Raw genomic sequence first — 24017 nt, 5'->3', positions numbered from 1 at the left:
TATTGTGACAATTTTAAAGACTTGTTAGATTGCTGTAATTTGTATCATGATAAAAATAAAAGCTTAGATATTAAGCACTCTCATAAGAGCTTAAGGAATTCCACTCAATGAGCTTTAAAATGAAAGAAGGCTTTATTTATCGCTAAGAAGATTTTTTTTTACTTCTTGTAATTGAAGCTTTTGCTAAGAATAATTAGTCTTAATAATTAATTACTTAAAAGTATTTAGAGAGATCAAAGATACTTAAATATTTCATGCGTTTAATCATTTATTTTTACTACCTCGGTTTCGTATCTGTGAAATTGCAAACGGCTGCTCATAAGTGATTTTAAATTTTCTTTTTTAATAATTTTCATCCCTTTTTGTCACACTTCATCTTACCCCCTAAATATCTAATTTCTTGATTTCAAATGTTTAGTTTTTACCAAAATGCTTGATGTACTTTTCCTTCCGGTCTTTTCCTCTTTGTCACAATTTCATCAATATTTCTATGCATGTCAACATTTGTGTCAAAATTTTCACCACTGGGTTGTCCTATAAAGTTCCAACTAAAATCCTCAAAACTACCAACTAAAATCCTCAAAACTACCGACTAGAATCCTCAAAACAACCAACTAGAATCCTCAAAACTACCAACTAGAATCCTCAGAACTACCAACTAGAATTCTCAAAACTACCAACTAGAATTCTCAAAACTACCAACTAGAATTCTCAAAACTACCAACTAGAATTCTCAAAACTACCAACTAGAATTCTCAAAACTACCAACTAGAATTCTCAAAACTACCAACTAGAATTCTCAAAACTACCAACTAGAATTCTCAAAACTACCAACTAGAATTCTCAAAACTACCAACTAGAATTCTCAAAACTACCAAATAGAATTCTCAAAACTACCAAATAGAATTCTCAAAACTACCAACTAGAATTCTCAAAACTACCAACTAGAATTCTCAAAACTAACAACTAGAATTCTCAAAACTAACAACTAGAATTCTCAAAACTACATACTAGAATTCTCAAAACTACATACTAGAATTCTCAAAACTACATACTAGAATCCTCAAAACTACCAACTAGAATTCTCAAAACTAACAACTAGAATTATCGAAACTACCAACTAGAATTATCGAAACTACCAACTAGAACTCTCAAAACTAGCAACTAGAATCCTCAAAACTAGCAACTAGAATCCTCAAAACTAGCAACTAGAATCCTCAAAACAAGCAACTAGAATCCTCAAAACTAGCAACTAGAATCCTTAAAACTACCGTCTAGAATTCTCAAAACTACCAACTGCAATTATCGAAACTATCAACTAGAATCCTCGAAACTACCAGTTAGAATTCTCAAAACAAGCATCTTATAACATTTTAATCGTTTTCTGACTGCATCGCCATATATCTTCCACGCAGAATTTATCGTCAATCGAAATCTTTACCACTTTCCAACGTGCTAGAGTGCTCTTTTTTTTTTTTTTTAACTGGAACCACTTTGTCTGATTTCAAGTGAATTTTTTTTAATGGTACAAGCGAAATTTATTCATCTTCTAATCGTTCATCGGAATTCATATGCAAACTACTTGACACAAAATTGAAAAAAGAAGCTAATAAGATAAACATTTTAAAAACGACACTTTATAAGTAATGTAGATCCGTCCCCAACGAAAATCCCCCACCCCCTCATGACTTTTCGTTTTAATTCTATTAAAAATAATATTCTCCCGTCTAATGTATTTCAAAAACGTAGTCTCTAACATTTTTACTTTATTATTTCAGCTTCTCTTTAATTTTCTTTTACTTCTTTCAATTTAAATCTCATTCCAATACATCCTTTTTTTTCTACAATTCCCTGATATACTTATAACTATGACCTTATATAAAAACATTACATTTATCAAATGTTAAACTTTAAGACCCCAAATATATTATTCATCATTAGAATTTTATTCTCAATCTTATAATTTGAGCCTGAGCGTATGTTCAGTTTCAAGCCATAATGACGAGAGAAAAAAGTAGCGACTTTTTGTTATTTTTATAAAAAGTAAGTAATTAAAATAAAATAAGTGAAATGGATTTAAAAAGTTTATTTAAAAGAAATTGAAAGAAAAAAAGTAAAATATTAAATAAAAATAGAATGTTAAATGAATTTTTATCTCCATAAAATGAAATGAATTTTTATCTCTTAAATGTTTCTCGTCCTTTTCCGCGTATTTTTTTATTGGGTTACAGGAGGACAAAACCTCTCTCTTTCAAGAACTGAAAGAGAGAGACTCTCTTTCAAGAAATTTCGAACTTTTCTTCTCAAAATCAAACAAGCCTTTCTTGGAGATTTATTTAATCAAGGGAATGGTTGTCCGAATATGCTAAATAATGCTCAACCCCTAAAATATGTCAAACGAAATCTAAAGAAATCTAGTGGAAGCGGAAAAACGGAGGAAATTCCAATCCTCGCACAGTTTATTAGCCTTCTTCAAATAAAGGATAATGAGACTAATCGTTCTTAGATTTGGGCAAAACGAATCATCTAAGTGATTCGAATCAACAGAATCAGTCCTCTTTGGTGATTCGAACCACGAAATCGACGGTACTGATTCGAATCATCGAATCAGTCTGAATCGCTGAATTGATTCGGTGATTCGAATCAGTAATCCGAATCGGTTGATTTGAATCACTTACTGATTTGAATCACTTAATTATTCGAATAATCGAATCAGTACCCAACTTTAATCGTTATTCTCCTTCATTTAGCTTCTCTTCGCCCTTCGTTATACTTTCTGGTACACTTTGCTTCATAATTTATGCGGTAACATTTAATCTGTACATTTAGTAATTACGATTTCTTAAAAAGAATACAATTTCGGAAGAAAAAAAATACTCATCCTCAATTATTTTCTTCTCTTCCATTTTAAAGAAAGCGTTAACTTTGAATGGTTTACTTAACAAACTAAGAAATAATCACATTTTTACAATTATCTGGAGGGAAAAAAGATGAATGAGCTTTATCATTCTCATTAAAGAAATTTAAATGAATCCTTTCAATCATTCTGATCCCAGAAATGAAAATTCCTTGCATAATATCCCCGCGGTTCTAAATGTTAGGGCTTATTCTATGTCGATATCAAATAAATCTGTTTAAATATTTATTTGCTTCAAGAAAGTATTTACTCAGAAACATTGCCACAACATTTAAGTTTCATTATTATCATAGTTTTGCTTTTTCAATTTTTTGTCGAAAACTAAAACAATGTATCAATTAATTTAAATAAGAAATCTGCGTCAATTCGTCGCGCACAGTTTGTACATGGGGTAATGCATCATTAACACAACTCGTTGCGAGCTCAATTCGTTGCAACTATCGTCACAATAATATCTTTAAATGCAGACAGCTGTTTCGGATGCTCAAAGGGCAACCTTCATCAGTGCAACAGTAAATGTTGCATTGATGAAGGTTGCCCTTTGAGCATCCGAAACAGCTGTCTGCATTTAAAGATATTTTTTGTGCTCTTAAACGTTGTTTACCTTAGTTTGTAATGAAAAAGGTGGGGGTTTTTTTTTTTTGGAAAAATTGTTACCAAAAGTATTTTTTGGCAGAAGACTTTGCTATCTCATTATAAATGATTCCAAAAACTTTTCTCTCAAAGCTTCTTCTTTTGTGAGAAATGATTTAGAGGGAGAATTGAATTTCTACCCAACAGGCAAGTAAGATATTATTTCTGATGCATTTTATTTAACGCTGAAATAAATGAAGTTAATCTTGAGATGATCGGACTAGTAGTTTCGAAGTTATATGGATTTTAAGTATAAATTTGTATTTATACCTAATTACGCATCAGACATTGTAGTCAGTGAGGCATTATTTCCTGCATAATTTCTTTACTTTGAATCGAGTGAGACTATCGAATAGTCAATACATGGAAAAGTATTAAAATTAAAAGTGCTTTATGTACACAAAGTACTTCTAATGGCATGTACTCATGTACGCTTTTTACATTGCCATCTATAGACAATATAAATATACAAGGTACATTATTCGATGTAGTTTTTTATGCTAAATTTAATGAGATAAAGGTCAAGTCAATAGAATAAATAGCTTTGAAGTTATAAGGAACATCTTTTTGAAAAAGTACAATTTAAAAACTGTACACGTTTATTAAAAAAAAAGATCATTTCAACTTTTGATTCATATTTGTGTTCAGTACATTAAGTGATAAAAGTTCATTAGAAACACTACCTCACTTGTCTGCATAGCAACGTGAGATGCGTATCTAAGTGCAATTGCAAGACTATACTTTTTGGACATACGCCCATCTTTTCCGTCTTAAAATACTGGATAATCCTGCCTGCCCCCTCTGCCGCAGTGGTGCGACGATGAATGTTGAACATCTTCTCAACTGTTCAGTTCTCACAAAGAACTGCATCTACTCCCGATACTGGGGGGCCAGAGAACTTTAGTTCAATTTAAGTTCTTGATTTAATTTTTGTGTTTGATGTTTTGCTTTTGTTTTTGTATTTTGTATATTTCATATCTTTCTGTATTTGTATTTTTCTTTTCTTTTGATCTCTGTACTGCGTTAGGATAATGTCTATATCGCCTGCTGCATTGGAAATAAAAAAAAAAACTTTTTTTACATGAAACCCTTAAAACTCCTTAACCATTTATTTTATCAATTTCAATTTTGTGTTAATCAATTCTGCAAAAAAAAATTACATTGAAAAAGTATATCATAAATATTTAGATAGTTTCCAGATAGCAATGTAAAAAATGTCAAGAGAAGGAGTTTTTTATGCACAAAAGCACTTTTAAACGCTGAACTATTCGTTCTATTGGCTTGTTGAGAATTGATGAACTATTCATTCGATTGATTTCGGTGGGAAATTAATCCGGCAATATTTTGTAACACTTCGAACGCACTTTTATTATTTTATTATTTCCTATTATTTGATTTTGGTGTCACTTTCTTTCCTCTTTTTCCGATCTCAAAAAACAGAATCTGATTCGTTATTGTAGCGAACAAAATATTTTTTTTAAAGAGGACACTTTGTTTACAAGAAAAGAGGTTTCGTTATAAAAAAAATTGTGTTAATAAAGCATTTTTAGGAACAAAGAAGGCTGTGTCTAAATATTTTTCTTTCGAAAAATATGCATTGTTAACTAGCTAAAATTGTATCAAAGTGAATATTATAGGAACAGAAAACATATGTTAACCTGCTTTTACTTGGCCTACATAAATTCTTTGTCAGGGGTACGAAGTTCAGGAACAGTTACCCTTATTTTAAATAGGTCACCACATATGTTTCCCATTATTTTCTCGGTTGTTCCAGAACAATATCCATGTTTATACACATTTATTTGACAAAGAAAAAAAATGTTTTTGAATTTTTTTATTCTTTATTATAAACTTATTTTTAAACATGCTTTCTGGTAATATTAAAATTGTTTAGGTATAAGTTATAGAAAAAAAAAATTTTCTTTTTTTTCTTCACAATTACTATTTTAGAAAGAAAGACCTTCTTGCGTCTACAATTTTCGAACACAGGACCTCAGTTAAACCTTAAATTCCCACTATTTGGAACATCATATACTAATAAACATAAATTATTAACCATTGCATTTGAGTCATGATGGCTCAGGGGATGGTGCGTTCGCCATCCTGCTATTTCTCCTGATCTATCTATAGCAGATATTAAAATATCGAATAAATATAATAATATCATCGAATAAATTAATATCAAATCAGATATAACAAATAGTTCAACTTTTTGAGGTCCAGAAACGATTGAAACGTGAGTTGTTAGCAAGTACGCAGTTCTAGTTGAAATTTGATCAATCTAGCTTATCGAACCATTATTGAAATTTATGTATACCACAATAAAGACAAAAAGCATAAAAGGAAAGGAAAGAAAAACAAAGAAAATGAATAAGTATTACTTACTGCACATAAGGTGCAAGAATATAGAACTAATAAAATATATGTATGTTGCATATATATATGCATATACTTACAATGACGTAGTTTTGGGGAATGTTTGGGAGATGAAACCCCTCCGAATTTAAACATTTCTTTATTAATGAACTAATGTACGGTATGTAGAATGTAGATATAAAAAGGTTTTCATTATATATATATATAAACTATGTGTGTTGTTGTTTCAGCGGAAGTTCCTTCTAAGATATCACCATCAGGAAAGTCAGGCTGCAAAAGGGGAAAGAAGACCAACACCGAAAGTAAGTTCCTTCTTTTCTTGTTTTTCTAGTAAATAAGTCGATTAGGAAAATAAATCGATTCGGTGTATTCTATAAAGAGTTTTCTTCCATTAGTTTTACTCTGTAACTTTTATTTGAATCTTATTTAATTTCGTCGACAATTAAACGTATTAATTGACTGAACGATATGACTATTTGCAAAACTCATTTATTAAAAATGTGATTACTTGGTGAATTTTGAAGATGTTTACTAAACAGTTGGACTACCTTTTGAACAGTGCGGCTATTTACCAAATGCACAAGTTAAATGTTTACTTATTGAGCATGGTGTCGATACACTATTTTTCTCAACAAATGTAACCAATTGGTAATGTTCTTGATTGACTCTCCGGTTCCTATGGAAACCCCTCCTTCCCCTGTACAGAATAAAATCACTTTTGAGAATACGAAAAGGTTCATTAAACGAAGCAAGTTCTTCAAAAAAATGTCTATTTTGTTTTATCAATATTTTTTTCTTCTATAAAAACTCGCCAGAGAACTAATAAGAACGAAAACTAATCTCGACATTAGCTAAAAAATGTGACTCATAAGAGAAACAACTAGCATGATGTCTACAGTTGAATAAGCACTAAGTGTAAATATTTTCATTATTAGCTTATTTGTCTTTTAAATTTCTTTTTTTTGCATCTCAAAATAATAATAAAAAGACAATCATGCTTGTTCTGCAATGCAAAATTATTTACTTTTAGCACGTTCAAATAAAACGGATTGCCTAAATGGTCGAAATCTAAGCTTTTTTTCATATTTTTCATGCCTCCGTCTTTTTACTAATAACAATCATGATAAACTTTGGTAATAATTTTTTTCCTATATTTTCGACGAGATCCCTACATTAATGAATAGATAGTCTTTATTTTAAGCAAAATTAATTGGGAAAAGATTTGTAATAAAATTCCTTTAAGGAATTTTTTTAAAAAAATAAACTCAATATACCTGATGATATATAAAAACAAACCTCATTTGCTTCTAAAGATATATAAAGATTGTAATATAAGTTTCGAGCTCTAAAAAAAGGCACCCATTCTCAAGACTCGCCAGACGTGATGAAGCAAATGAGGTTTTCATATCATCAAGCATATCTTTCCTCTTTAGTTTCTTCAGACTACACGACAGAAATGATCCTTTCAGTACTTCAAACAACAATTCTGTATCGACATTTCTCTGTACTGCAGAACACTACAATCTCTTAGTACCAGTTTATAAATAATTTTTAAAAAATCCGATTGTGAAGTTTTTGTTTTTTATTCCATTGTATTTCTTGTACACCATCGCCATTTCCCGTTTCTAGGTCCTGCGCGAACAAACCAAACTGTGACGTAAACTTCAACAGAATAAGAGATAATTAAACAAAAGCCTATATGAAACAAATCATTTGTTACAGACACATTTTGCTGAATTGTCGAATGTTTAATTCAAAATGTCAAGATAACAACACAATAAATCCCCAATAATCTAGAGTTCATTCACTTTAACGGGTGGTATTTATCCCACAATTCCACTCGAGTCCAAAATTTATTGTTTTACAAATACTCCAAAGTAATGAAGTTTAGGCGTTAATATTAATGATTTCCCAGTCTCGTGTCGATTAATTTTATTTTCGTTGTTTCATATTTCTTTATCAATGTAGTTGCAATTTTTGCTCTTCCAATTTTTATGTGATGTTTCACTTTGTTTTTAACTTCGTTGATCTCCTCCTTAATTTTTTCATTACATTATACAAACATATACTAGCACACAATATACATAAACATATATGAACACAAAAAAAACGTAATTATGTTTCAAATTTTAATTTTCAAACTTCGTTTTTTAGTAACATTTGTGTTTTTTAATAACACACACCAATAATACTCAGATGTATACTTCTTTTGGCATATATTAACAACGAAATAGGAACTTTTTTTCCTCTTTTTAACCAGGGAATAATTTTTTTTATTTTAACCAAAATGTGTGTCGTCTCACTTTTTGTTCCCCCTTCTTCTAGCGTAGATCCCTTCAGTGCCCGCGGAAGACGTTTTCGTTTCGTGTGCCTTAAAACTCAAATTTGTTTTGTTCTTTTAAGAAAACTTTCAAATAACTAAAATTGTTTCACTTGTGTAGTCATAACGCCGTAGAAAATTCTTCTTTTTTTTACTCCTTATCTCCTTTTTTAAAAATAGAAAAAAAACCTAAAATCTCATTTAGAGCTGCGATGGCTCAGGGGTTAGAGCATTCGCCATCCAATGAGGCAAACCGGGTTCGAATCCCAGTCGATACGAATTCCGCATCCGGCTTACACCGACCACAGTGCTGACGTGAAATATCATCAGTGGTAGACGGATCATGGGTTAGAGTCCCCTTGCCGACAGGCTGACTGTGGGAGGTTCTCGTGGTCTCTCTATGTGATGCAAATGCTGGTTAGCTTCACCAAAAAGTCCTACATGAAGACAAAATTCCTCCCAATACTCGATCCAGAAGTTCCCTTGTCTTCTGGATTGGGTTCAAAATGACAAGGCTGCGGAGTTGAACATTTATAGTCGTAAACCCATAAAATTGGGTCGCCTGTTCAACGACGGTTATAAAATAAAATAAAATTCTCATTTAGGACAGATATTAAAAAGATAAATAGCAATTAACGTATTCAAGACAAACAAAAAAAAAGAAAGAAAGAAAGCCGTTAGTTTAATTAATGAGAATATTACCTCCAGTAATCTAGAACGAATATTTATTACAGGTAATATTATTATTGAGCATAATCTCTTATATTACAAATATACAAGCATAAACTTTAAAATTTATTTTTTCGTGCGATAGCAATGGTAACAGTTTTATTTATTGTCTCTTCAAAATTAATTATTTTTGCAGTTTCATACACAATAAAAATTATTGTCGTATTTTGCATTCAAAAATTATTGATAAAAATTCATGTCGTCATTTTGTTAAAAATTATTTTAAAAACTGATAAATGGCTGTCGTCGACTGCCCGTCAAGCAATTTATAGGTTAGTAAACATTTTTATGCATTTACAAACTGAGTCATCGATTAGACTATTTATATATATATATTTCTCTTACACGGCGACAAAAAAAGTCTCATTACAACTCCTCGAATGGCAACGCTAGAAAATCGACCAATGATTGCCACTAAAAATGTCACATGCCAAATCTAGCTGAGGTGGCTCAACATATAGCGCTTTTAAAAACGGAAACTGAAATAACCTGAGAGAGCATAAGCTGTGGCAATCTCATACTATTAAGCTAGGCAGAAGTGAGTAGTCTTTGTCGATAGATCTTTATTTTAGTATTTTGTCGAAAAAGCGCTTTTTTTCACGAATTTATGAATTACGAATTTATTTGACGATTTATGATTTATATTTATCACGAATTTATTTGTGTTATTATTGTTATTAGTTATTCATTGAAAAATGAGTCTCAGTCGTGCTGTTACGTTTTAAGATTTTATACTATAGCACATTTCTAATAGGTTTAAGGAATTACATGTCATTTATTTAAATTCAAATTTATTTTAATGACTTAGTATTTACTAAAAAGATGTAATTTTTTTTTGAAAAAAAAAGTTGGTATATGGATTTGAATGATTGTTTTGAATTCTTAGAATTTTGTGCATTTGCAATGTACCTAAGTTAGTAGCGAGAGAAGCGAGCTTGGTTTGCGAAGCAAACCATATAAGATTGCGTAGCAATTTTCGGGGGTTGGCGAGCGTTAGCAACCAGGGGGCGCAGCCCACTAGTTCATTATAATGCCCTCCAATGAATCGCCCATAAATTCACAGCTATTTATTGCTGACCCGTTGTTAATAAGCCTATTCACTGATCCATTGATTGGTTTTCTAACGTTCCTAATTCTTACTTTATTCACACGCTATATCTAAAATCGTTCATGATAGCAGTTCTCATTACGAAGCGAACTTGTTTATGAAGTAAGTATACTATCTGAAAAACAGGCGTTTAAAATAAATTAAATTCTACTCTCCTCGGACCGTTCCTCAGATACCGATGAGAATTTCCACCTTTATCACGGAAATTCGAAACCATCCGTTTGTTCCTTTCGTTCTTTCAAATGAAAATAATAATCTACCATCAAGCTTACACCAGTCAATAATCGCTCTCTTACCCTTTAACCCCAGTTCAAAAAGTATTTAATTTTTTCAGACATTCCTCGTAGAGATGAGACACAAGGATAGTTAACCCCTTAACAATCGGTTAATTTTCAGGAAAACGGTCATAAAAGTGCCTATTTTACCAAATACACGTATTTGATTAGTGCTGACATCTAGTTTAAATTAAACTAACCATCTACAATTACCTTAAAAATATCCTGGTACTGCCATCTGGTGTGTAATGTTTTCCGAAATAAAATGTTTTCCGGGCAAAAGAAATGAATTAGTTTTATACTTATTGGCGCGTTACTACTGAACACTGCATCCCATCATTTTCACGGTAGCGAGAAGGAAGGGGTTAATAACCGAGCAACTAATTGTAAAAGAATAACAAAGGTTAAACTTAGAAACTAAATTAATATATATGAAAATAAATGAATGACCAATCGCGACAAACAAAAATTCCGGTAACCCGAAAGTGACGTCAATGAAACGGAAAAGTAGGCATAGTTACCAGAAACAATAGCAGTTCTGGTAACTTCAGTTTCAGAAAAATAGTACGATTGAAACCTTTCGTCAACCCAAGAGACCCCCGATTTTCGGATTGGATAGCATAGACAGCATTGGATATTTTTATTTCCAACAGATTTTTTTCTTCAAATACTTTTCTCGTTTAACGATCAAAACTCTGATCAAATGTATAAATAATACTTAAAATTATTTAGCAACAATACTGCAACTAAAATTTTTAAAAACCACCTAAGGTTAATATAATATTATCTAATTATGAGAAACTAATTACTGAACAAATGAAGTCAGTTACTTTTTTTCCATCAAACCTAAATGAATTGTAAACACAGAGAATCAATTTATCGAATGAAAAGTTTAGTTCAGAAGGCATTTTTAAATTAAATTATTCTTGGCGGAACAAGTCTTTATTCTTTAATTACCAGTAGATAATAAGATTTAAAATTACTTGTATTAGAATAAATACGCATAAAATTAAATGCGTGCAATTGAAATATATTTGTTTATAGAGAAGCTGCAAATTATTTTACATACTACAATAAGCACATTAAAACATGAAAATAACATGAAAAGAATAAAAAAATATTATTTCAAAGTTATATTCTTGTCAACATTTAAGTTCTTGAACCAAAAAAAAAAAAATTCTTATTTCGTTTTTTTTTTTTTTTTTTTTTTTTTTTTTTTTTTTTTTTTTTTTTGTTTTGTTAACTTTTTTCTCAAATTATAAGAATAAAACGTTTATTATCAAAGAGATTTGATAGTGTTTTATTATCTCATCCTTAAATACATATTAGATAATGCATTACCGTCTAAATAATATTTTCCAACTGTTGTTTCTATTGCTATTTGCCAATACTAGCAAGTCTGCTTTGGTAAACCAAATGAAGGCAAAGGGTCGTCTCTTGTTTTTCGGTGGCGCCATCTATGGCCCAGAATACGATTTCAGTCACACACACGTCACAGTCCGTTTTACAGGGCGGGCCCGTTCATACATCCAATTATCGTAATTTTGACCTGAATTAGAGAGCGACCAATCTTTAATTCAGTACCCCCAGAGGTTTTGAATTGTTATGGAAACTTGGAGGACTTTGTTACCCAGACAGATTTAAGGAGCACTAGTCACCATTCAATACACGGAGTTTCTTAGGCCGGTGGGATTCAAACTCCCGTTCTTACGAACATGAGCCGAACGTCCTACCAACCAGGCTATCCCGGCCTTTATTTTTTACATAAATCTATGATTAAGACAAATCATAATGAATCACATAAATTAATGAATTATTTTTTTAAGTAAAATTTTTTTTAATCATGCCAACCCTGCTTTTTATTTTTGTTCACATTATCCGCGACAATTCTTAGGGATTGGACTCCACAAACTCTCAAATGGGCAATAATTGAAATTTTTATTACAATTAATTTTCATGACATGAAAGTTGAATTTATATTATTATTTCAAAAATGACTCTCCTGATAAAAGGGATCATTAACTGAAATGAAATTAGGCAGATTTGGAAATATAAATTAAACTAATTCGTATGAATAATCGATCCCAGGAATAGGAAATATTGCTTAAATATGTTAATATATATGTTAATGAGTTAATTATAGTGCAATTTTTTTAGCTTATTGAGCAACAAGATTGTCTATTATAAATTATAACAAAAGAAGTTGATAGATTATTCTCAATAGAAATGAGCGCCAGGCTACCAATATTAGTCATCATTGATCTCAAATATGTTTTTTATCAGTTTTTATCAGTCATACGTTTTTTTATCAACATCCGTCTTGAAATGAACATTCTGCAATAGTAATGGTTGCAGCAACAGTAAGAGAAATTCTAAATCATAAAATTTGGCATAGCATCAGTAAAATTGTTTTCGTGCTGTAAAACTTGCCATAGTTTGTCTATGGTAAGAACTCCCTCCGCCACAAAGTCTGTATAAACAAGAATAGTGCATTTCAGGGAGGGTAGCTTCTCTTCACTCTATTGCTAACACAGTAGACCGAAGAATAAGATTCTTTTTTTCTCACTGACCTGAGGCGAAACCTGTTCTAAACAATTAACTCAAATAACAACCAATGATTATACCTCGTTACCAAAGTCACCGCCACGAGTTCGAACGAATGGGTAGGGGAGTTCTTACTTTCGACAAACTATATAGTGTTCACTGTTCTTCTTGAAACTAGAAACCATGATTCATTTTATTTTTATTTTATAACCGTCGTTGAACAGTCAACCCAATTCTATGGGTTCACGACTACTAATGTTCAACTCCGTAGCCTTGTAATTTTGAACCCAATCCAGAAGACAAGGGAACTCCTGGATCCAGTATTGGGAGAAATTTTCCTTCGTGGAGGACTTTTTGATGTAGCTAATCTTTTTTACTCCAGCGACCCCAGATCACGCCTCAATTCGGTACGCCGTATTAGTTCGTTTAAGTACGTATACTCTCGGAAAATACGTATACTCGGAGATTCTTGTTTTTTCAACTTTTAAGAATCTTTTATGCAATGTCAAAACCGGAAATATTAGGTTATTGCTTAATATTATTCGTGAATTGTTTTCATACTTATGTAAAACAACAACAACACTATCGCTGCCATTAACTCAATGTATTTTATTAAATATAATATATCATGAGAACAAGATACCTTAATTGTTATAAATTATGCTATTGTTACTAAGTGTAGAAATACATGTTATTGAACCACCGATAGATGGCGGAGTTTATCATTAGATTGTAACCGTAACTGTAAAAAAGATTTTGTAAAAAGCAAGAACATCTACATTGTAATGTAGTAGCATTGTCTACTATTGTGTCGTATTAATCATGTTAACTATTTAAATATATTTTTGTTACTTACCCCTTGGTAATTATTGAGTAGTTTTCCTGTGCCATCAAGAAAACGAGAAAAGGATATATTCACTAATAATAGTAATTAATCTTCGGTGTATTTACCCTATTAGAATTGCTTTAAGTTGAAAAGCGAAACTAAGGAACTGTTAACGAAAGCCAAAACAAGGAGAATTATTCAATAAAATGTAAGACATAGTAATATCTTAGATATTTTTTATAGAATTTCGATTTGCAAAGGACCAAGGATTAAATTAATACCAACTTCTATTTAAATTTCGAACTAAAATAACCAGATTAGTTATTCATATTTTGCTACAAGAAATATTATTTTTACCGGTATGTGAAAAAAAAAATATCTTCCCCGCGAACGTTTTAAGTAGATTGAAATAGCTAATTTGTATTTATGAATTTTGTTCGGCATGTTTTCTTCCGGTATTAAATTTTCGCAAGAACCTCCTTCCGGAATTAGAAAAATGGCGTGCAATCCTTTTTGTAAGTCAAATTAATTTAACATTCTTATTTTATTTTTACTTTTACTATTTTTTAAATTTTGTAGACCCTTACGCCATAAGTAAAATGTTTGATGTCCCGGAAGTACTTAAGTATAAACAGTAGCAAATAATTTATTAATTCAAAAATACATTTAAGGGTGCTGTGTGAGTTATGGTTTAAAATGCATGCATTATGAATACTTTTATAGTGTATAAATGACAAATAAATTTATAAAATACCGCGTTGGTTCAATAACTCTATAGCATCTTGAGTGCTTATTTTAAACTTACCTTCAACATTTCCAAATGCACTCGCAAAATACTCTAAAATTGTAAGTAAAAATGTATAAAAATGTGTAAGTCTTCAGGAAAATAATCTCATTGAATCGTTAGTTCATTCTTTTCTAATCGGTTTTTTCCCCTTAAGATTTAACTACACATTTCAATAAAAAGGGGAACATTTTGATTTAAATACAGTTCAAATTATTAAACTTAATTAACTCTTAATATTTACAATGTTAAACGATCGAATTACTTCCGGGTAAATAAAACGGAAGTAATCTGCATTCAAGGTATTCAAACTCGCATGAGGATTAAAGTTGTCACATTTAAAATTGAGATGGTGTCGTAAAACTTAACTTTATTTTACTTCACTGAAAGAAAATTTTACGGAAATTTAATCTCTTTTACTTTGACATAAAACTGACCCCAAAACTGAAGTGGTATAAATTGAAGTAAAATAAAAGTAAAATAAAACGTGAAAAATGGCATCATAAACTGTAAACAAATTTTATCAAACGATACATGCAAATGGTAAAAATTCTGTTGCCATTCTTTTATTATACTCGGTATAGTTCACTTCCGGGTACAAAGCGGGGAAAAAAATATTTTTGGCATTGTTCCAAAATGGCGGTTTTCTGGATTCTTTAATGAAATGAAGTATTTGGGTTGTTCTTTTGTCGAATATTATACGCAAACTGAACGAGATAAGCTCTGGAGAAATAATGAAACATCTTATGCAATAGTTGCTCATTCAAAATAAATGTATTTGAAATTCGTAAGCAGTAGTTTAAGTTGTAAAAATATGTTGAATATTTATACTCTAGGTAAATTGGTTAAAATAAGAACTTTTCAAAAGAAAAAAGGGAACACTTTCCGTAACTTTTGATCAAATGATCGTATTTGCTTTTACTATAAATAGTTCGAGAACAAAAGTTAAAGAAAAAATTTTTTTTATATTGGCTATATAATGGGCANAAAAAGATAAGACAGAAAGACTAGAAAGATGAGAAAAAAGATTACAAGACGGAAAAATATTGCTCGCTAAAACCGGGTCTTGCTCGTTAAAAGCGACTTCTGTTCCATAGACTTAACATTGATCCAACCAAATATTCTCGTTTCCCTCGGTAAATCCGAGTTCTCGTTAAATCCGAGCTCGTTATAAACGAGTTCGACTGTAATGGGCATAATGTTTAGAGAAATAGTGAACCTTTTTGCTAAATTCATGTTTTTATAATCAAATTCAATAATATTTAAGTCTTACTAAATATGATCAATTTCTCTTTTTATACCCCTATTATTTTGTTTAGTAGTCGTAAGTCCAAAAATAGGGTCGGCTGTTCAACGGCGGTTATAAAACTTCCAAGAGTGACATGATTTATAAAAAGTCCCTTTTTTTTATTTATTTAGTGATCCCAAAACAACATTGAATATAAATTCCAATATCGAAAAAAATGCATATAATTTTAAGAGGGCAACCTTCAATATTAAAAACAACTATGCATTTTATTGTTTTTAAAGATATGCTGTCATTTTCGGCGAGCAAGTATAATTTCCTATTGGATTATCAGCAAAACTTTTTTCCAAACTACTATTAACTTAATCTTAAAATTATATGCATTTTTTTCCTATATTGAATATAAATTCCAATATAGAAAGAAAATGCATATAATTTCAAAAGGGCACCCTGCAGTATCAAAAACAGCTATGCATTTTATTATTTTTAAAGATATGCTGTCATTTTCAACGAGCAAGTATAATTTCCTGTTGGATTATCAACAAAACTTTTTCCCAAACTACTAACTTAGTCTTAAAATTATATGCATTTTTTTATTTATTGAATATAAATTCCAATATGGAGAAAAAATGCATATAATTTTAAAAGGGTCCAAAATGGCTATGCATTTTACTATATTTAAACATGTGCTGTCATTTTCGGTGAGCAAGTATAATTTCCTGTTGGATTATCAACCAATCTTTTTTCCAAACTATTTTCTTAGTCTCAAAATTATATGCATACTTTCTATATTGAATATAAATTCCAATTAATAGAAAAAAATTCATATAATTTTAAGAGGGCGCCCAGCAGTATCAAAAACAGGTATGCATTTTATTATTTTTAAAGATATGCTGTCATTTTCGGCGAGCAAGTGTAATTTCCTATTGGATTATCAGCAAAACTTTTTTCCAAACTATTAACTTAGTCTTAAAATTAAATGCATTTTTTTCTATTTTGAATATAAATTCCAATATAGAAATAAAACTTTTAATAAATATCAATAAAATTTTTTCAAAACTATTAACTTTGTCTTTAAATGAACGTTTCCATAAAGTATCAAAAGCATTTCTCAGAATATGCAAAAAAGAAGAAAAAAAACATATATACGTATGTTTAAATCTTCGAAGAACAAAATTCGTCGAGATCTTCATACTATGTAGCATTTTTAAATAAAGCAACCACTTCATCTATAGCTACTTGGTGTACATCAAGTCTCATATTTCCCGTCGAATTTTTTTTTCCTGGGAGAGGGAAAATTTCCTATCAGAAATTCTCGATAAAGGTACACAACCCAAATTATATTCGAAAGCCAAACTATATTTTATCCACTCAACCCAATCTTTCCTTTTCATGTTGATTTGAAACAAACATAAAAATCGAAGTACTTTTACCCCTTCATTCTTCGAATCAAAGCAGCACTTGGAAAAAAAAAAAACAGAAATATATTTTTAGATTATATTTCTGTCTTATTGGATATGATAAGAAAGAGAGGAATTGGATAGCTTGCCTTTTTGATGTATCCTAAAATAACTGCTTTCACTTGGAATCTTCTTTTTTTTTTATTCGGGCAAATAAAATAAATATAAAAAAAAACAGGTTCACTGACCAGACCTCTCCTCTTATAATACATTTTATTGACCACTTCATGTAACAATCTCATAATTAATATCGAAGTTTTACTTCAAATTTTTACCCGTTTTATTATGATTCGAAATCGTTTGAAATGGAAGCAAGGAAATTTATGTAGAGTAAAAAAAATCTTGAGGATAGAGAAGGCTACTTGAGAGAGGATGGGCAATATTATTTTTGAAAATAAATAAATTTTCCCTATCACAGATAGTGAGGAGCATGGTGAAGAAAACATATGAATATTTTGCAAATCGTTAAAAAATATAGTAAGATGACAACTTTAAAATATTTTCGTTTGATTTAAAAGACAACTAAGTAAAAAAAAAAACTGAAAAGGAGGATTTATTGAAGCAAGGAATCCAATATTTTTTTTCAAGCATCCTATGTGAATGACTTCAGGACAGTGCTTATGAGAACTGCTTATGTACTTTAAAAGTCACTTCATCAAAATCGCTGGAAAAATCGAAAACGATTATTGTTATCGAAATCCCTCGGGCAGGATTTCCTCTGCTCATTTCCACGTAAAAATCATCGCTTTATGTGATCGTTTAGTGTTATGCTTGTTTTTAGAAATCTGTGAAGAAAAAAAACTTCGTTTCCATGCCAGAAAAAAACACTGCTTGGGTACAAAAACTTTAATTTCAATGATTGTATGCGTAAGCGGAACAACAAACTATACCATATAAACTCAATTCGCTATAACTCGAATATTACTATAACTCGATTTTTTTATCAGGTCCCGACCCTTTTATTTTCAATTTCATGTTAATTAATCTCGATTACTCGAATTCTACTCCCTTTAACTCGATTTGTTTTTGGATCTCTTAAAGCAAGAAAAAAAAACCTAGGAGCTGATATCTTGCTTCTTACATTGCAACACTCACACAATGTCTTTCGCACTCTTCATGGAGAAGCTGAAGCTGTCCCTCTTAAAGTATGTGAACAGCGGTTATATGAAACGTTACCAAATTTGCTTCAAGGATACAGTTAAAATGATGTTTTCAGTATTGATGAAATGGGTTTATTTTTTAAATGTCTTCCAAATAAGACTATGATGTTTAAGGACGAAAACTGCTCAGGGGGTAAAATGAGCAAGAAACGTTTGACTGTCCTGGTTGGAGGAAATGCGTCTGGGACAGAGAAATTGCCCTTACTTGTTATCGGAAAATACCGAAATCACCGATGTTTCAAGAATGTAAAAACGTATCCCTTGGATTACAAGTCTAACAAAAGGTTTCGGATGACATCAGTTTTATTTGAAGACTATGTAAGAAAATTGAATCGGAAATTCTTCGCTAAAAAAAAGAAAAGTGATACTCTTTATGGATAAATGCACAGCTCATAGTGATCTACCTAATTTGAAAGCAGTGAGCTTGCAGTTTCTCCCGCCAAACACAACAGCAAAGTTGCAGCCGATGGACCAGGGTATCATAAAGTGCTTCAAACAGTCTTATCGTAAATGGCTAGTCAGAAAAATGATCTTAAATATTGAAAGCAATTAGAAGATTTGTAATTAATAAGCATTAATTAAATAATCCGACAATGTTTTGAAAGTCCAAAACCGAAACTAACGGTAAGTCGAACTTCCGATGTGTCGAAGTGTTTCGTCAGTCCTATCAGATTCGAGTTATCGCGAATTCACTGTACATGTTACCGTGAATGACTAAAATCGAGAGAATGTCGACTTTCACCGGTGAATGTCAACAATCACATAGTCACTTCGGTGAATGTCCGAAATATTTGTTTCGTTCGATTTCATATTAATTTATTCGATATCTGATGAGGATAGATTGGAAGAAACATCAGTTTCCGAAGTACCGGTTAAATGCACACTGGGTAGTGGCATATGATCTTAAAAGAACATTGATGTACGTCGTACCGGGCAGTGTTACTTAACTAGACCTAGTATATATTTCGGACATTTACCAAAGCGACTATGTGATTGTCAACATTCCCTGGTGGAAGTCAACAACCACCAATTTCGGTCATGCACAGTAACATGCATTCTACTTGTGGACATGTTCTGCAGATGTTCTCTATGCATTGTAAAGTTTGCTCGAAGCATTTTCTTTACCAGCAAACTCTACTACCCTTTTGCAACCTTGGGTTTAGGCATTGAAATCATATTATCGTCTGCAATATAACATTGGAAGAAATCGAAAACCTTTCTAATGATTTTTGATAGGGTCTTTAGCTATTTTTAAGAGATTTACTTCTAAAACAATCGGAAATTACTTCGCTTATGCAAGATTGTGCCAAAAAAGAAGGTGATTGTTAAGAAAATCATTTTGTTCCGAAGTTATGCTGCTGCGAGTGATGGCAGGTTTAACCAATTACATAATCAGAGATATAATTCGTCACAAAGTTGTTGTCTGGGATTTAGAAAAGCCAGTCCTGATTTTGAACACCCATTTCATCAAACAATAACTACGAAAGTCCCGACGCTTAGATGGAGTGCTTCTCTTGCTGTAACAAAAATATCCACAATATTGTCATAGAATTGGGAGAAAGAGCAGCATTGCGCGTTTCATATTTTCAACCACAGGAATTGAAGGATCCAGGCCAAACCATAAACGCCCCCCATCGTGAGGCTTCAAATGAACATACTTTTAGTCAGGTATTGTGTGTGTAAATATTTGAAAGCATTGCTGAAAATAGAAACAAAGTGCAAATGAATGAGAATAAGTGAATACTTTATTTAAATAACTTAAATGCCTTTTCACTCATCTGTATTGGAAAATGGAATAAAGATAATCGTTCCTACAATCAAGACTGGTTTGATTTATTCATAAAATCTATAATTTAATATGGAATATCTATTTCGATAAAATAAAAGCATTTAGTTCTGAATTTCATCTATACTTCCGATAAAATACGAAATAATTATTTCATAGATCACTAAAATGCATGTTTATTTATAATATTATTTTATAAGTGAATGAACATTGTTTGAATAAAATATCGGAAAGATTTTTAAACAATACTATCATAATCCCTTGAAAATGGAATATGAAATATTCCTTAAGCCTAAATGAGGAAGAGGTGTAATCGTATTTTCCAGAAATTTAACAATTCTTCCAACGCTTTTCATCAGTTTCTTTTCTTAAACCTTCATTTTATTCTCTTCTCAAAAAGAAATTTTTTCTTATTAGGGGTTATTAAACTCCTTTCATATTCAGAATATTTTAAAGGTAATGTGTGAAAGACCAGCAGTGTGTGTATAAGGTTTCACTGAAGCATACTGAGGTACAATATCATGTGTTCCAGAAATTTAACAATTCCTGCCCTTTATATCAGTTTCTTCAAAAGTCTAATTAATCTCGAGTGTTTTCCTAGTTCACTATATGAACGACATTTTTGTTAATATAATTTGAATCAAAAATATGTGTTTCTCTATCTGATCGTTCATCGTGCATTTTCTGTAAATGTTTTCTTGTGATTCCACAATTCACCTGAATTGGCGAATTTTATTTATTTATTTTTTCAAAAGAAGGAACAGAAGTTAAATATAAGAGACTGGGAGGGGATATCCAAAGATTCTTGACTAAAATATCACATAAAATTTTTAATTCAAATAAAATCGAACTAAGCAATATCACATCATAGGCAAGATAATGTAATCATCGTACAGTATTAGAACTCTATTTATGTCGCAATAAAGCTGCACAGAGAGTGACAGTATGGAAAGCATCCCAGTGAATAATGATCCGAAGACATACTATCACAGTTCATCTGCGTAGGGAATGGTCTTCCCGCTCTGCACGCGAAATCGAGCACTTTACTGTAGAACAGTTGTAATGAAGAGCGACATCTCTATTCATTCTCAGGCAGATCAAAGTGGTAACCCCCAGTGATGTTTGTCTGCTGAGAACAGTGTCTTATGATCTTCACTTAACATACAATTCACTCAAAGTTTAAAAATCTTCGTAAAAGGAACAATTTCATAACTGATATTCTGCTTTGTTTACATCTAGAAAGTTCTGGAAGGCGTTACAGCTTACTACAAGATGATCAACAGCTTACAGCTTGCATAGAGGTGCAAATTAAAAATTCAAATTGGAATGGAAATGGAATTCAAAGTGCTAAAATAAATAATATAAAATAAATGAAAAGGTAGAAAGAGAAAATATGTGATGAGCAACATCACAATAACAATTTTAAAAGCTTTCTCAAGCTGACAAGGAAAGAGAAAAAATATTTTTCAGACCAAAAACCGTAAGTTGAAAAACTTTTATTTGATCCTCCACAAGTCCTTTAAAACTCAAGCAACAATTGTACTTTGTTATAGATCTGATGAAAAAATATTCTTCTTAGTAATCTACTTTGAAAACGATGTTTTAAAATTTATAACTCACTTTATTAATTTAATTGGGTATAATATAAAAAAAACACAACTACTTCCACTTAGTATGAATAACATTTACCATGACGCAATGCTAAATTCTATGCCACTATCCACATAAATGCCACTATCCACATAAATCTATTAATCAAAAATCGAATATCAATTACTTTTCTTTATAATGCAATAAAATCTGGCGAGCAGCTATTTAAACGATCAAACACTTCGTTTGTTTATTTGTGGCTTGAAGTTAGGCTCGCAGAAAATGCCGTTCATGGGTTAAATTTAGTAGGAATAACACAAGTGACGTAGGCTATAGTATACCCAATTAAATTCGTCCGTCATAAAGCGCCATCAGTGTCTATAAACTATTATTCCTATTAATCTTTTATTTTAATTAAATGCGAGATTTATAGTCGCTCTAAACAATGATAAAAATTCCTTTATTTTTGCGATGAAACACTTTTCTCAAATACATTATCTATCTAATCTCAATTTTTCCCCCCATTGATTTTCGCTTTTTAATATTAAAATAAATGTGTAGTTTCTCCGATGTCAATACCCTCAAAGAGAAGTCTTTTTTTTCTAAATAAAATAAACTGACAGAATAAATATCCCATTTCCGAAACGCAGGATTTATTTTTTCTTTTCTTCCTGGAGCATTTTAAGGAAGTTGTCTTCATAAGCACAACTAAGTTATCGAGTCCTGAATCTGGGTCAAATCTAGTCCGTTGATTGGAGAGCAATTGATTCTTGGGTTTGCGCAGAGCTTTCCTGATTCCGGAATAATAAAATCGCTCCTTTTTACCATTTGGCGATCAGGATGACGAATGCAATGTTTCAATATACAACCAACTTTACATGGAATTGATCCGTAATGGAGTTTTTTAAGTTAAATTTATTCAACGAGTTTCAAATATTCACTTCTTCTTTTCTGCACTTTCCGAATCCAATTATTATTTAAAGAATCCATGTAAAATAGGGCATTGTTAAGCTGATACTGTTGCTTTGATGAATGTGAAGACAGTTCATAACCTCAAAGGAAATTGTCGTTGTAACACACATCTAGTGTTGAAATAACAATAAAAAGAGGCATATTTATATCTTTTTATTTTAAACAATTATTTAGATTTAAAATACATGCCTAGAGTTTTTGCTTTCAGATTGTAGAATTGAATTATGCAGCGTACTTTCTGAAAGGCAGAGAATGTCTAATGTTTCCAAATCAAAGTTTTCAAATCAAAACAAGTTGTTGCAAGAAGTGCAACACCTTTTAACATCATAAGAACGAAAGTTGATTTTATTCATAGGTTATCAAGATGGGAATCAAGAGTACCAAGCAAATTATCAAGGTTATCAAGAGTACCAAGCATACTTGGGAACTAAACACTGGGGGTTCCGAGTTCGGCTGACCACCTGACCGGAACATCTGCTCCTGCACCCTAGAGCCTAAGGTTAAGAAAACTGAGATGGGCACAGTAGGCCTTGGCCCTCTACGGGCTGTCGCGCCACTGAGTTTAGTTTATCAAGATGGGAAATAAGGGAGCGTGATAGATACGTGAGCAACAAAAGGCGCATTCTTTTGAAGTGCATTGCAGGATTTCTAAAAAAATGCAGAAAAACTTTTTTTTTTGTTAGGACGATAACTTAGCCAGAAGTCACACACGCATTACGAAAACTTTAAAAAAAAAAAAGGAAACTAAGTTCGTTTTCTGCTTTTCTGCATGTGATGCAATAAATAGATGAAAACGTCTTCCACTGAAACGTTTTCCGAAATATTTAGCAAAATAATATTTAGCAAAAATTTATTTCCATAAATCAGATTGTTTATGTCATAATAGCGCTCATCTCGTTATAAACATACAATTACAATTTTTGAATCTTAATTATTAGCCTTTTGATTGAGATTTGGAAATGCGTCTCAATGTCATATCGAGCAACTCGTTATGTCCAGCTTTTACTGTGCTTAGGTGACCTATGTCCACGTAATCCACTGCAGTAAGCTAATGAATATTATTTAATTACGAGGACAGAAAAAGACAACATAGATGAAATATAAAACCTACGAAGGTTTTTATGAGAGAGCGCTGGAGAAAAAAGACTTTCTCGATAGCCTTAATTAAAATTCTCTTTGAATAATCTCGGAATATTTAGTAAATAACGAATAACTCAAAATGTTGCATAATATATTTCTGTGATAATTAATCTGGACATTTTATATTTGTTTGGGGTTTTATATATATATA

At 31.2% G+C, this 24017-nt stretch overlaps 1 protein-coding gene across 1 annotated transcript in view; it reads left to right on the top strand.

Moving 5' to 3' along the window:
• The window catches only part of LOC139424914 (uncharacterized), a 336554-nt gene that overhangs the window by 178356 nt on the left and 134181 nt on the right, over window positions 1–24017 (top strand). Inside the window, exon 5 of the mRNA XM_071177022.1 lies at window positions 6157–6228. Within this exon, the coding sequence (XP_071033123.1) occupies window positions 6157–6228 (72 nt within the window). The remainder of the gene's footprint in view (window positions 1–6156; window positions 6229–24017) is intronic.

Source organism: Parasteatoda tepidariorum, chromosome 2 (genome assembly GCF_043381705.1).
Source record: "Parasteatoda tepidariorum isolate YZ-2023 chromosome 2, CAS_Ptep_4.0, whole genome shotgun sequence".
Classification (NCBI taxonomy): domain Eukaryota; kingdom Metazoa; phylum Arthropoda; class Arachnida; order Araneae; family Theridiidae; genus Parasteatoda; species Parasteatoda tepidariorum.
This window is presented reverse-complemented; position numbering and strand designations above follow the sequence as displayed.